The sequence below is a fragment of the Rhodnius prolixus genome, unplaced genomic scaffold (assembly GCF_049639745.1).
Source record: "Rhodnius prolixus isolate KJV_2025 unplaced genomic scaffold, Rpr scaffold_3, whole genome shotgun sequence".
In the NCBI taxonomy this organism is placed as follows: domain Eukaryota; kingdom Metazoa; phylum Arthropoda; class Insecta; order Hemiptera; family Reduviidae; genus Rhodnius; species Rhodnius prolixus.
Genome location: NW_027411603.1, coordinates 5,143,866 through 5,156,880, shown reverse-complemented (window position 1 = coordinate 5,156,880; position 13,015 = coordinate 5,143,866). Strand labels below are relative to the sequence as shown.

The 13,015-nt window shown below is 31.9% G+C and overlaps 2 protein-coding genes across 3 annotated transcripts in view; one reads left to right on the top strand and one right to left on the bottom strand.

Annotated features, from left to right (window-relative positions):
* Positions 1 to 138: 138 nt before the first annotated feature.
* On the top strand, positions 139 to 1,353 carry Rrp40 (exosome complex component Rrp40). Its single transcript, XM_074124751.1, has one exon. It carries the CDS (start codon positions 388 to 390, stop codon positions 1,093 to 1,095), a length of 708 nt encoding a protein of 235 aa, XP_073980852.1. The 5' UTR covers positions 139 to 387; the 3' UTR covers positions 1,096 to 1,353.
* A 3,638-nt stretch (positions 1,354 to 4,991) lies between these two features.
* Lis-1 (LisH and WD40 domain-containing Lis-1) overlaps positions 4,992 to 13,015 on the bottom strand; it is a 62,446-nt gene continuing 54,422 nt past the window's right edge. For both annotated transcript variants that reach the window (XM_074124749.1, XM_074124750.1), the window contains exons 7-10: positions 12,041 to 12,176; positions 10,532 to 10,687; positions 9,841 to 10,036; positions 4,992 to 7,465 (exon numbers count right to left, since the gene is read on the bottom strand). In XM_074124749.1, coding sequence (XP_073980850.1) covers positions 7,392 to 7,465; positions 9,841 to 10,036; positions 10,532 to 10,687; positions 12,041 to 12,176 — 562 coding nt within the window. In that variant the 3' untranslated portion in view covers positions 4,992 to 7,391. The remainder of the gene's footprint in view (positions 7,466 to 9,840; positions 10,037 to 10,531; positions 10,688 to 12,040; positions 12,177 to 13,015) is intronic.

Genomic DNA, 13,015 nt, shown 5'->3' with positions numbered 1-13,015 from the left:
GATAATGTTTTGGAATTTACTTGAAAAATCACTGCCATAAATGAGTACAGATTTTCATCAAACTTACAAACCTACTTTCCCCAATAAGTACTTCAGTGGAGTCGGGCCACTATTGCGCTGAGCGCCATGAGGTGTGAATTAGAACGCTATGTAACCTGTTTGTAATTTAGTGAGATTATAACCTTCAAATTACCTCCGCTTAACGTATAACATGTGCAGTTTTGCAACCTTTTATTGATACGCTTGAAGTGTATAAAATTTAAGTTCATATTTTTTTGTTTAATTGAATAAGACGGTAAATACTGAAAGATGTCAGGGTAGCTTCTTATGAAGTTGTAATGATTTTTTACATTGTAGTGTGTTAATTTGAACGAAACCAATTTGACGATGGATAAACTAGCAACAGTAGGTGATATTGTTTTTCCAGGTCAAGTCCTTAAAGAAGAAGCGATAAAGAATGCCAACACAAAGAACAAAGTTATTCTAGGTCCTGGATTAAAGAAACGCGGTGAAGATATCATCGTATCGAAATGTGGTATATTGCAGAAAAAATCTAATAACTTATTTTGGGTGAACTGTTTTCAGAAAAGATACATGCCAGTAAGAGATGAAACTGTGGTTGGCGTTGTTGCGAAGAAAACTGGTGATTATTTTAAAGTTGATATTGGCTCTTGTGATCAGGCTATGCTATATTTTCTTTCATTTGAAGGAGCCACCAAAAAATATAGACCTGATGTGAACGTTGGTGATGTTATCTTTGGAAGATTGTTGGTCACTTCATCAGACATGGAACCAGAAATAGTGTGTATAAATTCAAATGGCAAGAAAGGAAACTTAGGCGTACAGGCTCCTGGTGGGTTTTTATTTAGTGTTAGTCTAAATTTAGCTCGAAAGATATTGAATCCAGATTGCCTACTCTTAAGCAGTCTTGGTAAAGTGTTTCGATATGAAAGTGCTATAGGAATGAATGGTATCGTTTGGATAAAAAGTGAAGACATCACTACGACCATTGCCATAGCGAATGCTATACTGAAAGCAGAAACAATGAGCATACCTGAGATTAAACAGTTTTCTGCACAGCTATTGAAATCATAGTACAGGCAACATTGTCACCTTAAGGACGACAGATTTATGCAATTTGATTCTCCCTCTTTTTGAGTATAAGCAAGTGATGTAAATGTAAATTCTTTGATAGTTTAAGTTTCAAATTGTGATTTGTAAAATTTCTATTGGATCTCCTAGTTTTTTTTAAGCAAAAGTACGGGGAAGAGAAATGTGAAAAATTGAGGCGTTAGGTCACATTCAAATGTATTAAGTTAAATAAAATGAAATTAATCTATTTAATGAAATAAACATTTTATTCTTTCCTATGCTCTTGTAGGTCCAATTGACTTATACAAGGTTTCAATGGATTATGTTTACTTTCCAACAAGTTTCTGGTTGGAGTGTTATTTATTTTATATATATAGCGATGAGTTAAGAGACATAAAATAATTAAAAATTTTCTCAATAACGCATGCTTGTGTTCTTCAACTCTCCGGTATTCATCCACCTTCAGAGAATGCTTTAACCAATTGAGGTAAGAGTTTTTAAATTCCATTTACTGTCACTGGAGAAGTGGCTGTTTGGACAAATTCACTCTTGTTACTTGCTTGGATCTTGAAACTATTCTTACATAAAAAGAAAATAAGAACAGTTCTTACGGACTATTATGTGTTCTTAAGTTAGTATACCTTAACCAGTCCTTTATTTTTAATAATAGCTTTTGCTAATTAAGACAGCAAAGAGTATGTCGTAAAATTCTAAGCACAAACCTGGGAGAATCAGGATGGATGAAATCATTACAACAAAGTATTTCTACTAAATTTATTTGTGCATCACAATTTTTTTTTGTTTTCAAGCACATATGAAAAAAGGTATTGTACAGATTTCATTAATAAAAGCTTTAGCATAACCACTGTCAAAAAGGTAATGAATTGCTTCTTCTGTCCGTCAGAATAGTCTGATTTCCCTAAGACGATTCGTAGAAATGCTTACGAGTTCTTGATTGCAGAATTGGACTGTTTATTTAAAAGATTACCTCTTTCAACCTAGCATGTTTAGATCCAAATTGGAAAGAACATTTTCAATGATGATTTTATCAGTATTTAAAGCTTATCTTTCACTTTGTCCTACTTTCTTCAGGTCTTTGTTGAAATTATATCGTGTTTTGACGGTATGATGTGATGGTTTAGGCACCTCAATTGATGGAATCCGAAACAAGCCAATGAAAGTAAGTAGGAAAATTGCAGGGAATTCATTGATAGGTAATAAGACAAAAGTCAGTTTTCCTAGGAAACAACTGTCTACACGAACAAATTTACTTCAGATGAAATGCAATTTTGTTTAAGTTACCAGAGAGAAGTTGTGATGTTGGTCTTCTCCTAGAGGGAGAGAAGCCTGAGCTAGCTAGCTCATCGACCTTAACAATGTTGCAGTGAATATATTCGATTACTATGTCTGAAAATTTGCCTTAAGCGAACGCTCAACTAAGCGTAACTTTCAACAGAAAGTTTTGTGTATAATATCTTAAAACAGAACTTTTTCTTCTTATCAATAAACTTACCTATTAACACAGAAATCCTCTTATTGTAGAAAATCTTTTAAGAGAAATATATTTATTTTTAGAGAGCAGAAATGCCGGAAATAGTAGAAAGTTTTTTTCCTATTAACTTGTCCTGTTTTTCTGGCACTAGTAATAAACAAACCTATCAGTTTGTTACGAGTCCTTAGAGGCATTACATTAATCTAAATGTAGGCACTCCATTTATCTAAATTGAATCCCATTTTGATTCAGTTTTTAATTATTCTTGATCCATTTTATAATTTATTTCTTGGAGCACCTTGCGTCTCTTTTCAAGTCCATTAATCCACTCAGAATTAACCCTTCTCAGAAAAGGTAAGTGATGGCTAATGCTTGTCACGAACCGCCGAACATATCGACGATCACACTCTAGGCCATATCATTAACCTATGGATGGGAAGATAAACATCTCTTTCCATTCAAAATCAAACTTACTCCGTAGTACACTCATACTACAGAAATTTAGTTCGATTTTATCTGCATTATTTACGATTGGACTGCATCTACAACCGACCTAAGTGGCGCGTACAACTTGATACAGGCCTTTAAGGGTACTTCCCTTATAACGTGGTAGTGTACAACAGTAGCAAGGAAATCAGTCTGAAGTGGTCAAATACGAGAAATCACAGAACTTCGCTTTGTAACCCCAGGTACCAAAGCTTCAGCTCTGGACAAGTTAGTTGGCTCCAGTATTGAGAACTATCAGAATAACAGTACACTGCGCCGATTACCTCCCTCTTTAGTCAACTACACCATTAACTGCATTAGGCCTCTTGAACCCCAATAGGTTCAATTTTTATTGGAATACCACACTCATGATGCAACATAATGCAAACTCACAGAAAGATAATAAAAAAAATTAAACAAAAAAAAAACATTAAAAACCAGGGAATAAACAAAACGTAATTCCAATAAAAATTGAAATACTTCTGAAATTTCACACCAATAGTATGGAGAAAGTAACGTCACAGAAAAAATGGACAACAAAAATGGGCCCAAAACGAAAACAACAGTACAATTATTTTTCTTTTTTTCATTTTTTTTACTTTTGAATTTGTTCAAGTTTGAAATGGCAGGGTATATTTAATTTTCTTTAATTATAAATACAAAGAAAAGAAGCATCTGAAGAATACAGAACCACTATCTATACACATCATAATTATGCATCAAAAAAAAAGGTGTTGTTAAAAAAGAAATGTAAGTTACTTTTTAAAGTTTTCACGAAATAAGTCAGTATTTTGATTTCATTTCTGCAAAAAGATAAATGTAATTTGTCAAGAAACTTGAAAAAAAAACGAGAAAACGACAAAAAAAGAAGACAATTTCAATTTGTTTTGTCCACTTAAGGAAATATTTTTCATCCATCGTTGTTAAAATATTTTATTTTTATTTATTATTATTATAATTAAATATATTATAGTCTTCATGCCAATTTTTTCTTTCTGTCTTACAGAAATGTATCTATTAACTAGTTTTTTTTTTTAAATTATTATTTTTCAACTTATTTTTTTTTTCCAGGTATAATTTTATATTATCTTTATTTTAAAGCGAAAGCCAACAATTTATTTATTTATTTTTTATTATTATCATTATTATAAACAGGGCGCAATATTTCTTTATTGTAATAAAGAAAATAAAGTAGCTACTTTTAAAAATTCTTTTCATTCGTACCTCAGAAGAATGTTTAAATTTCCTTTATTTCAAAAACAAGTGTAAAGATTGAAGAAAAAAAAAATACAGAATAATTTATTTTATTCAAGACAACTAATACTTACAAAACGGAAATCATATTTTTTATTCCTTTTTACAAACAACTAACTCTGTATGGGAGTTGTTATTTATCAAATGAATAATTTTGTTTTTTTAATCCACTAATAATAAAAAGATGGTATACATACAATACTTTAATTATTTTATAATGAAATATTGTATTCTTTTTAATTTTTTTTGAAATATTTATAGTTCTTACTGTTTCACAACGATGCGGGGGGGGCCGTCAACTATTAAGGGGCTCTCAGAGCCACAAAAAAACAAAATTAAATCTGGGTGTTGGTGTCTTTTATTATAAAAATTTTTGAAAATTAATAAAATTTAAGCTAAAAAAAAAAAGTTGTACTTAGCTGTCTCACCTTGAAGATTGCAAAGCATTCTACTTTGTGTGTACGCTATGTGGTAGGTACATCACATAGCAGAAATGGGATGAACCTTATTTCCAATTTATTAGAAGAATCTCTCTTTTTTAGTTTAGGCAAAGTTGTTTTATTAAAAAATAATCTACCTTTAAACCTTAAGAAGATCCAAAAGAAACCAGAAATGAATTGATTTATTAAATTTTGTTTCAATTTTTTTGATCTTTTTTAAACAAAAAAAAAACTCCAACTGAAAAACTTATTTGAAATGATTTTAAAAAAGCATTGGTGGACGTTCTCTTTATCGAACGAACAAGAAGCTCAAAACGATGGTCTCCTTCGCCAGATAACGACAGCCATAAAAAAAAAAAAAAAAAAAACGAAAGCAGCTTGGGGCTTCGCAAGGACATTACGACGAGCAGAGCAGAGGCCTGAAATTAAGCGAACCATATGATGTTTTTTGCATGACATTAAATGACGGCAATCCATTATGGGCATCATTTTTCGGCGAACAAATCGATGACCGTTTTTCACATTGTTATGCGTGACTTCAGACATCGCCTAAAAAAGGAAAATACACCTTTCAAAGATGCAACTATATAGATAATTTTATTTTTTTTTAAAAAAAAAAAAATCTAATAGAATCGCAAATGGTACTTTTGATTAAGGTCTTAAAGAAGCAAAAGTGGATGCTGATAACGGGAGGGGGGTGTACCCACGAAATGGAGACTTCTTTGAAGGTTTACATCAAATAATTTACATGTAAAAAAAACTGGTTTTTAGGTTCTATCCACCTATCAAAATTCATGCGTTTAAGACGGATAGAATCTACCTTAAGAAGTTTGCAAAAAAAAAAAAAAAAAATCATTAACAAAATTTTAACAGAATGAATTGAGTCCTTTACATTAACTAAAAATGACGTTTAAATCATTCATTAAAATCAATGGACAAGATTTACTGAAGTTAAAGAAAGGAATAGAGATATCTACAAAAAATAGTGCCCAGTAACAAAGTATGTACAACAACATTTATCTGAATGGCGATTCATTTAGATTTGTTCACAAATCGTGAAACAGTTTCATTAGGAATAAACATGCCACAAAAAAACGTTATCGATACAATTTCGTGAAGTTGAATAACAAAAAGAAATCGATAAACCTCAAGACCAAAAAAAAGAAATAGGTTCCAAAAAAAAAAATCTATTTCATACCTTTGGGACTTAAGTTCCATTTATTTTGAGCCCTGGTTACTCTGTTGACGGATACATCACAGAAAGACAATTTTATCTACGCCCCAACACCCAAAAATACTTTGTCTTAGTTGGCGCCTCTGCACCAAATTAGAATTTCAATTAATTTCACAATAAGTGCAATTTAAAAAAAAAAAAAAAAATCTTAAATGAAATTACACATTTTTTTCCTTCCATTTAAATGTATATAAATATATATATATATATATATATAATATACATAAATATATATATACGTATTAAATATATTGCAAAATACAAATATAAATTTACAAAGAGAAACTTAAAATAATAACAAAAACGGAAAAAACGAAACACTAAAAAATTCTGGGACCATCTGTTTTATTTATACGTGAAACAATTTTTAAAGGTAGTTCATTTTAATATATAAATATTTACAAGAAATTATTTTTTTTATTATTTTTAATTTTTAACTTCCAAAATTAATTTACTAATAATTTCTTTACTTGGAATATAATATTTAAAAAAAAAATAAAAATAAAATGAAATTGGCTGTTAATGCGAGACACAAAAAAATACACACTATATACGAAAAATAAAATAAAATTTGTATTCTATATCGATTTATTTTTATTCATTTTTATCGATTATATTTATTTTTTGTTTTGACAGGATGTTTTTATTTTTAATTTTGGAAACCCAACTGTTCCTACTTATCTAAATTTTATTAAATGGGTTATGTTAATTATATAATATATATATATATATATAAATTTTTAAATTATAAATTATATACGCAGGCGTGAAAAAAAATTAAAGAGATCAACAAATTTTATTTTAGATTTAAAAAAACTTTTGTATAGAGAGGGGCGTAGTTTTTATTTTTTAGTGCACGAAAATATAAAACTTAAAAAATCAAAATGAGTATGGTGTAAAAACATGTTTTTTTTATCGAATAACAAAATTTATTTTACACATTTCTTTATTATTGATTGAATTTTATTTTCTAGCTGATAATGTGAATAGAATATATTTGCTAATAAAATAAATGGGACTTGAAATAAAATTCTGCCTTTTTAATTAAATATAAAAACCAAAAACATTACGCCTGTATCCTGTTTTTTGACTTTTTCCTTTTTTTTTAAAAAAAAAAAAAAAAACTAAAAATAACAGAATTATAGACAATCATCTTTTCCTTTCAAAGTGTACATAGACAGAATATATTTTATGGTCATGTTTCGGTGTGGATGATATCTGGATGATGCAGCAAAAATTTGAGGGTTGTTTAATGTTTATGCTCTTATGTTTTAGACTTTTTTTTTTTTGTTTTTTTTATTTTTCCAAACTGAATAATATTTATAAATTGCTGAATTTATTAAATTCTTCTCTTTTCTCTCTCTTTCTATATATATATATACGTATTTATTTTTTAACGACATTCCCATATCTTCACCGTCTGATCAACACTTCCTGATATAACGTAAGGTTGTGACTTATGGAAATCTGAAAAATAAAATAAAATAATAATAATAATAATAATAATACAATAAAAGGGAAGAGATCAGCAATGCGGTTAGCGTATTGGATTCCCTCGCGGAGGATCCCGGGTTCGAATTCAGCTGCTGACCCTAGGAGCTTCTTATAGCTCACTGTCCGGCGGATGGACAGTATTGTCTGTAAAGAGAGAACACTGTCCGGAGGCCGGCAGTGCACTGAAAAAAAGCTCCGGGCGCCCAATAATCTCTTAGATGTTAACGCGCCTTAAATCAATAAAAAAAGAAAGAAAGTGGAATCCGTTAGACGTTAATTGCAAGAGAAAAGAGGCTATCTCGACATGATAACTATTTTGCTGGTCAGTCCCGAAGAAGATCTCGAACCTGTTGGGGATTCAGTCGGCATGGAGGATTGTCAGGGATGATAGGAGAGCTGATACGATATGGTACTATAGGATCAGGGCAACGAGAATCAGTAGTGATACAATAAAATTCATAAGTAATTTAGTTTTAAGTCTTGCCCGATTGCTGTTGGACTGGATTTCTTTCATAATCTAAATGTAGCTGAAATAATGAAATTTCTCAGACTTTTTACGGGTTTGAATTTGATTTTTCAAGAGCTTTTGATAAGAATCTATCTACAAACGTTTGAATATAGTTTTTTGATTATTTTGTGTGGATAAAGATATTTTAATCTACGAACTGTTGTTAACTCTAACACATTATAGTAATCAACAAATTATAAACTTCACATTACCAAATAAATTTTTTTTTTTTTCAAATTTAAAGTTAATTTCTATTGTTAAGTTATATCTAAATTCATTTAAACATCTTTTAAGTACCACAAATTATTCACTGCAAATAAATGCATATCCACTGAAGTTACGCTATCCTAACTTGGATAAGTTAAATTCATAAAAAAAAGCAGGAAAAGATTCATTATTCTAACAACCCTAAATAATTTTTAAATCATTAAAAAAATAATAATAATAATAATCAACAGTTATGATGATATACTCGTAGCTCTACGTTGAACTTCACAAACCTTTTTTTTATTACCCTGAAGAAGGTAGTAAAAATTACCGAAACGTTGGTATAAAGCAAAAAAGTTGTTTTTATTCAAGACCGCACCTCGATATTCACCAAAAATCATAATAATACAATTATTATTGTTTAATAATTCAACATTATTAATAATAATTATCTTTATTTGGATGAAATAAATATTATGCATAATAATACGAGGTGTGGCTATTAAATAACGAGACTATTGCTATAAAACATTGTATTTTAAATTTATACATATTTAGTTATTATCACCTTCAATATACACCCCACCCCTATCACTACAACGCTCCATGCGAATTTACCATTGTTCAGAAACAGTGCTGGAAGTCTTTTTCTGTCTGAGCTCCTGCATGACGCGTGCCGCTTTTTCTTTCACAGCTTCAAAGGACTGAAATCGTGTTCCTTTTAATGCAGATTTGAATTTTGGAGGGTAACAGATCTTAAGTCACATGGGACCAGGTCAGGCGAATAAGGCGGATGGCCTAGAAACTGGGATGTTGTACTTGGCTAGAAACGTCTAGTGACTGACAATGCAGTGTGAGCCGGCGCCGGTTGTCTTGATGGAGAACCCAGTGACTTGTTCTTCCACAAATCGGGTCGTTTTTTCCCTTACTCTTTCTCAAAGTTGAGCAAGCACCTCACGGTAGTAACGTTGATTAATTATAATCGATATTTTCATCCGTTTTGGACGTTTTGGAAGGGCGGTCATCATCTCCGACGTCTTCTCCCGGCCATCTTGGAAACGCTTGAACCACTCAAAAAACTCGCGCATGTGATTAACGTTCATCGTCATAAACTTCTTTTAATAAAAGATAAGTTTCAGTAGCGGTTTTACCAAGTATTATGTGAAATTTCACGACAATTCGTTGCTCTACTACATGTGTAGTATCATGTTTTCGGCAAAACGAAACTAGCACCTCTTACACAAACGACGGTTCCGGTCAGACAGATTTTTCTACGAACACGTGAGACGCTGCAATCTGTTAAGAGAAGGCTTTACGCTGCACAGCTGTCGACGAGCTGTCGGTCGTTAGGATTTGGTGCATGCATAGTTCTTCTGTAGCAGCATCAGTCTCGTTATTTAATAGCCACACTTTAGTTGAAAAACAAAATATTTTTCCTCCAAATAAAAAGCTTTACTTTTTTAATTTTCGTATAAAATAAGATATAAGAAAATGATGTTCATTATAACCATCAAAAATCCAAATTTAAATCAAATTAAAAACATTACAGCATAACTTTACAACATAAAGCATAAGTAGAGAGAGAAAAACCAATATTCTCCAAAAAATCTTCCACTTAAACAACAATACTGACCTAAAGATGTGCAAAAATGCGGATGAGCATCTAACTTCTTGGCACAACGTCGATTACGCACATCCCATACTCTTAGGGATTTATCATCCGATGCTGAAACTAGATATTTACCATGCGGATGGAAAACCACACCTCTAACCCAGTTATCATGACCTTCCAAAGTGAACAGACAGATACCTCGGCTGACGTCCCATACCTATAACAAGAAGTTACAAGAAAATCAAGGAAATGAGTGCAGTAGTTCTTATGTTTCCTATTTGGGAGAATCGTGTGGAGGAGGAAAGATTCGTAACTGATTCTCTTTCTCTTCTAACTCTTCTATGTTACTCAAATTTTTATTGGGATGTTTCGGCCTAATAAAGAGACATCATCAACAATCTATTGATCCAGCAACATAATGTTATAATAGTAATATTTATAACTACTCCGTGATAGCATATTTAGTTATGTAACAAACTTCTTACATTTCTTTTCCTTGTCCATTTCCAAAACTTCCTTACAATAGATTTCGTAATAGTGTAAAAAATATCAAAAGATTTTGGGATCTTAAAAGACACTTTCTTTACCTCCTGCTCTTATCACAAAACATACCCATCACTAATTTCAGTTTCGAAATGTTTTTAAAGCTACTATAACTAGAGAATGTTTTTTTTTTTTTCTTTAATCATTAAAGATCAATAAATTTACTCACTTTAATAGTTTTATCTCTTGATCCAGACGCAAGGAACGGCCCTTCGTAGGCTCCTTTCTTATTGTCTGCGCCGGCTGCTTCATTTACCGCTGAATATGAACTTTCAGGTGCCCAACCTATACATTCCACTACATGATCGTGTCCTCGAAGTTCAGCCTTTAAAAAGAAAGAAAGAAAGAAAATATATATCAAGCATTATTTTAAGTAGTACTGTTAAGAAAGGTGCTGAACACAGAGTGGGGACCTGGAGCGTGGAGCCACCCAAATCCAGGCGCTAATTTCTCGTACGAAGATAAAAGGAATCCTGGAACATTTTCATAATTCCCACTCAATTTGAAAATTCTACACCTTTTTCTTTTGCTCCAGAATTGCCGTCGAAATTATATACCGTTAGAAAACCCACATTAGACAAGGAAACGTTTATAAAAAAGTGCCAGCACCTAGGTCTGATAATGATCACAAAGGGCCTAATGAGTTTTCTTCAAAAATTACGATTACTTTTTCATTTTTCCAGCATCCAGGAGGAAGATTGAGGCTGTTTGGAGAATAACTTACGCTTCGAAATGGTGTCAATTTTTAGGAAACTTTCTCTGCCTTTCTAACCGTGTCATCAGAATCGAAATCGGACTACAACGTTTTGAGTAATAACATTTTTATTGGAAAAAAGTAATGATTTTAGAAAAAAAATTTAAATCGACGTCACTCAAGAACAGTCGAAAATGTGATGTTGGCCAATACATCATTGAACTTCACTTTAGATGTACTACACACAGTAGGCCGATGGACACTACTTACTGGTTCACCCTGTATATTTATAGAGAATATCCAGTCAATCGAGAGTGCTTACTCAGAACACCTACAAGAACTCTTTAATTTTACACCCAAATTAGCTCTTGTGGGATTTAGACACTTCTTCAGGGTTCCTCCTGGCAGTTTGATCTTCATAATTACAATATTTTGTCTTTTCACACAGGGTTGAGTTATTCATCCTTAATTTGTAACCAAAATTATTAGGTAGATTCTTCTGGTTTTTCCTTAAAACTTTACCGCGACCCAGGTTGAGAAATCAATTATTCTTAGGCTTAAATATGCTTCTGGCTTATAAGGAAGTCGCAGTACAGAATACCCAGTTAAAAATGCGAAAAATCTTTAAACCCATTTAACATACTTTTCGCTTCTAAGATGCTGCTCCTCTAAGTTCTCCACACCTTAATACCCCAAAAATTGAGTCCTTGTCAAAGACTACCAACAAAATCAGGTTCGATGATTTTATCTTTTTAGTTCACCTGCTTTCTCATTTCCCTGTCATAGTCTAGGTACTTGTTCCCCTTTAGAAGAGCTTCCCCACATTGCTCTCTTGGACGAAAATATTGAGTTGAATTATTAGATGATAATTAGATGATAATTCCCACTCAATTTGAAAATTCTACACCTTTTTCTTTTGCTCTAGAATTGCCGTAGAAATTTTGAAAGTTTATTTAGCTACCTACTGATACAATATATATTTACCTTGCATTCTTTGGAAGAAATTACCCAAACTCTTACAGTTTGATCGTTAGACGCTGAAGCAACAAGAGTACCATCAGGAGAGATTCGAACTTGCCTCACCCATTCTCGATGTCCACTTAGAGTTTTCACACAGTAGCTGTAATTAAGAAATGCAGTAATTATTTTCATGGTGGAAAACACTTTAAAATGGATCCACAAAAGCAGAATAAAAAATTTGAACCCTTAGGCACTTTATTTTATTTTTTTGACTCCCAACAAATTTTGAACATTCAACATTACATAGATGGTAGGTAGCCTACCCTTCTACAATTTAATTACATATATAGCACTTTAAGAGAGAAGGCCTACCACAATTCTTTACCATAACTGCAATAAAATAAATTTTCAATGAAAACGATACAAAAATTATCTAGTCTTTTTGTATTATGTTCTTTTACAAAAAAACGTTTTTGAGAAAAACGCAGTAAAATTGAAAGGATTTTCGGAAAATTCGCACTTTTTCACGTTACATTTTAACCGAGCGGGTTAAGAGGCGAGACCTGCAAAGCTAATATGCATTGTGGTACTGGGTTCGATTCCCGGTCTTGGCCTTGGATTTTATTTAATAATTAAGAAAAGAAATTCACAGTAAAGTATGTTTGCTAGTCGCCTCCGTCCACGACACCTAATTGGTAGTTGGACGTAAAGCCCCGCCTGAAAAAATAGGCGATTACTTTACTTTACTTTACTTTAATTACCACAGCAAATAACACCAGCCTAAATCCTATGTTTTTTATTTCTAAATATTAGATGCCAAAGTACGACAAGCCTCTATCTAAGGCTGCGGCGCCTTAGGAACAAGGAGCGTCCCATAGTGCAAACAATGATTAGGTACTTAAATTTTAACTGTAAATAATGCTGTCAGCAGCTCGGATGTGAAATTGAGGTGTTAAAAACGGTACTTAGGAAAATCTCTAGTGAATCGAAACAACACTG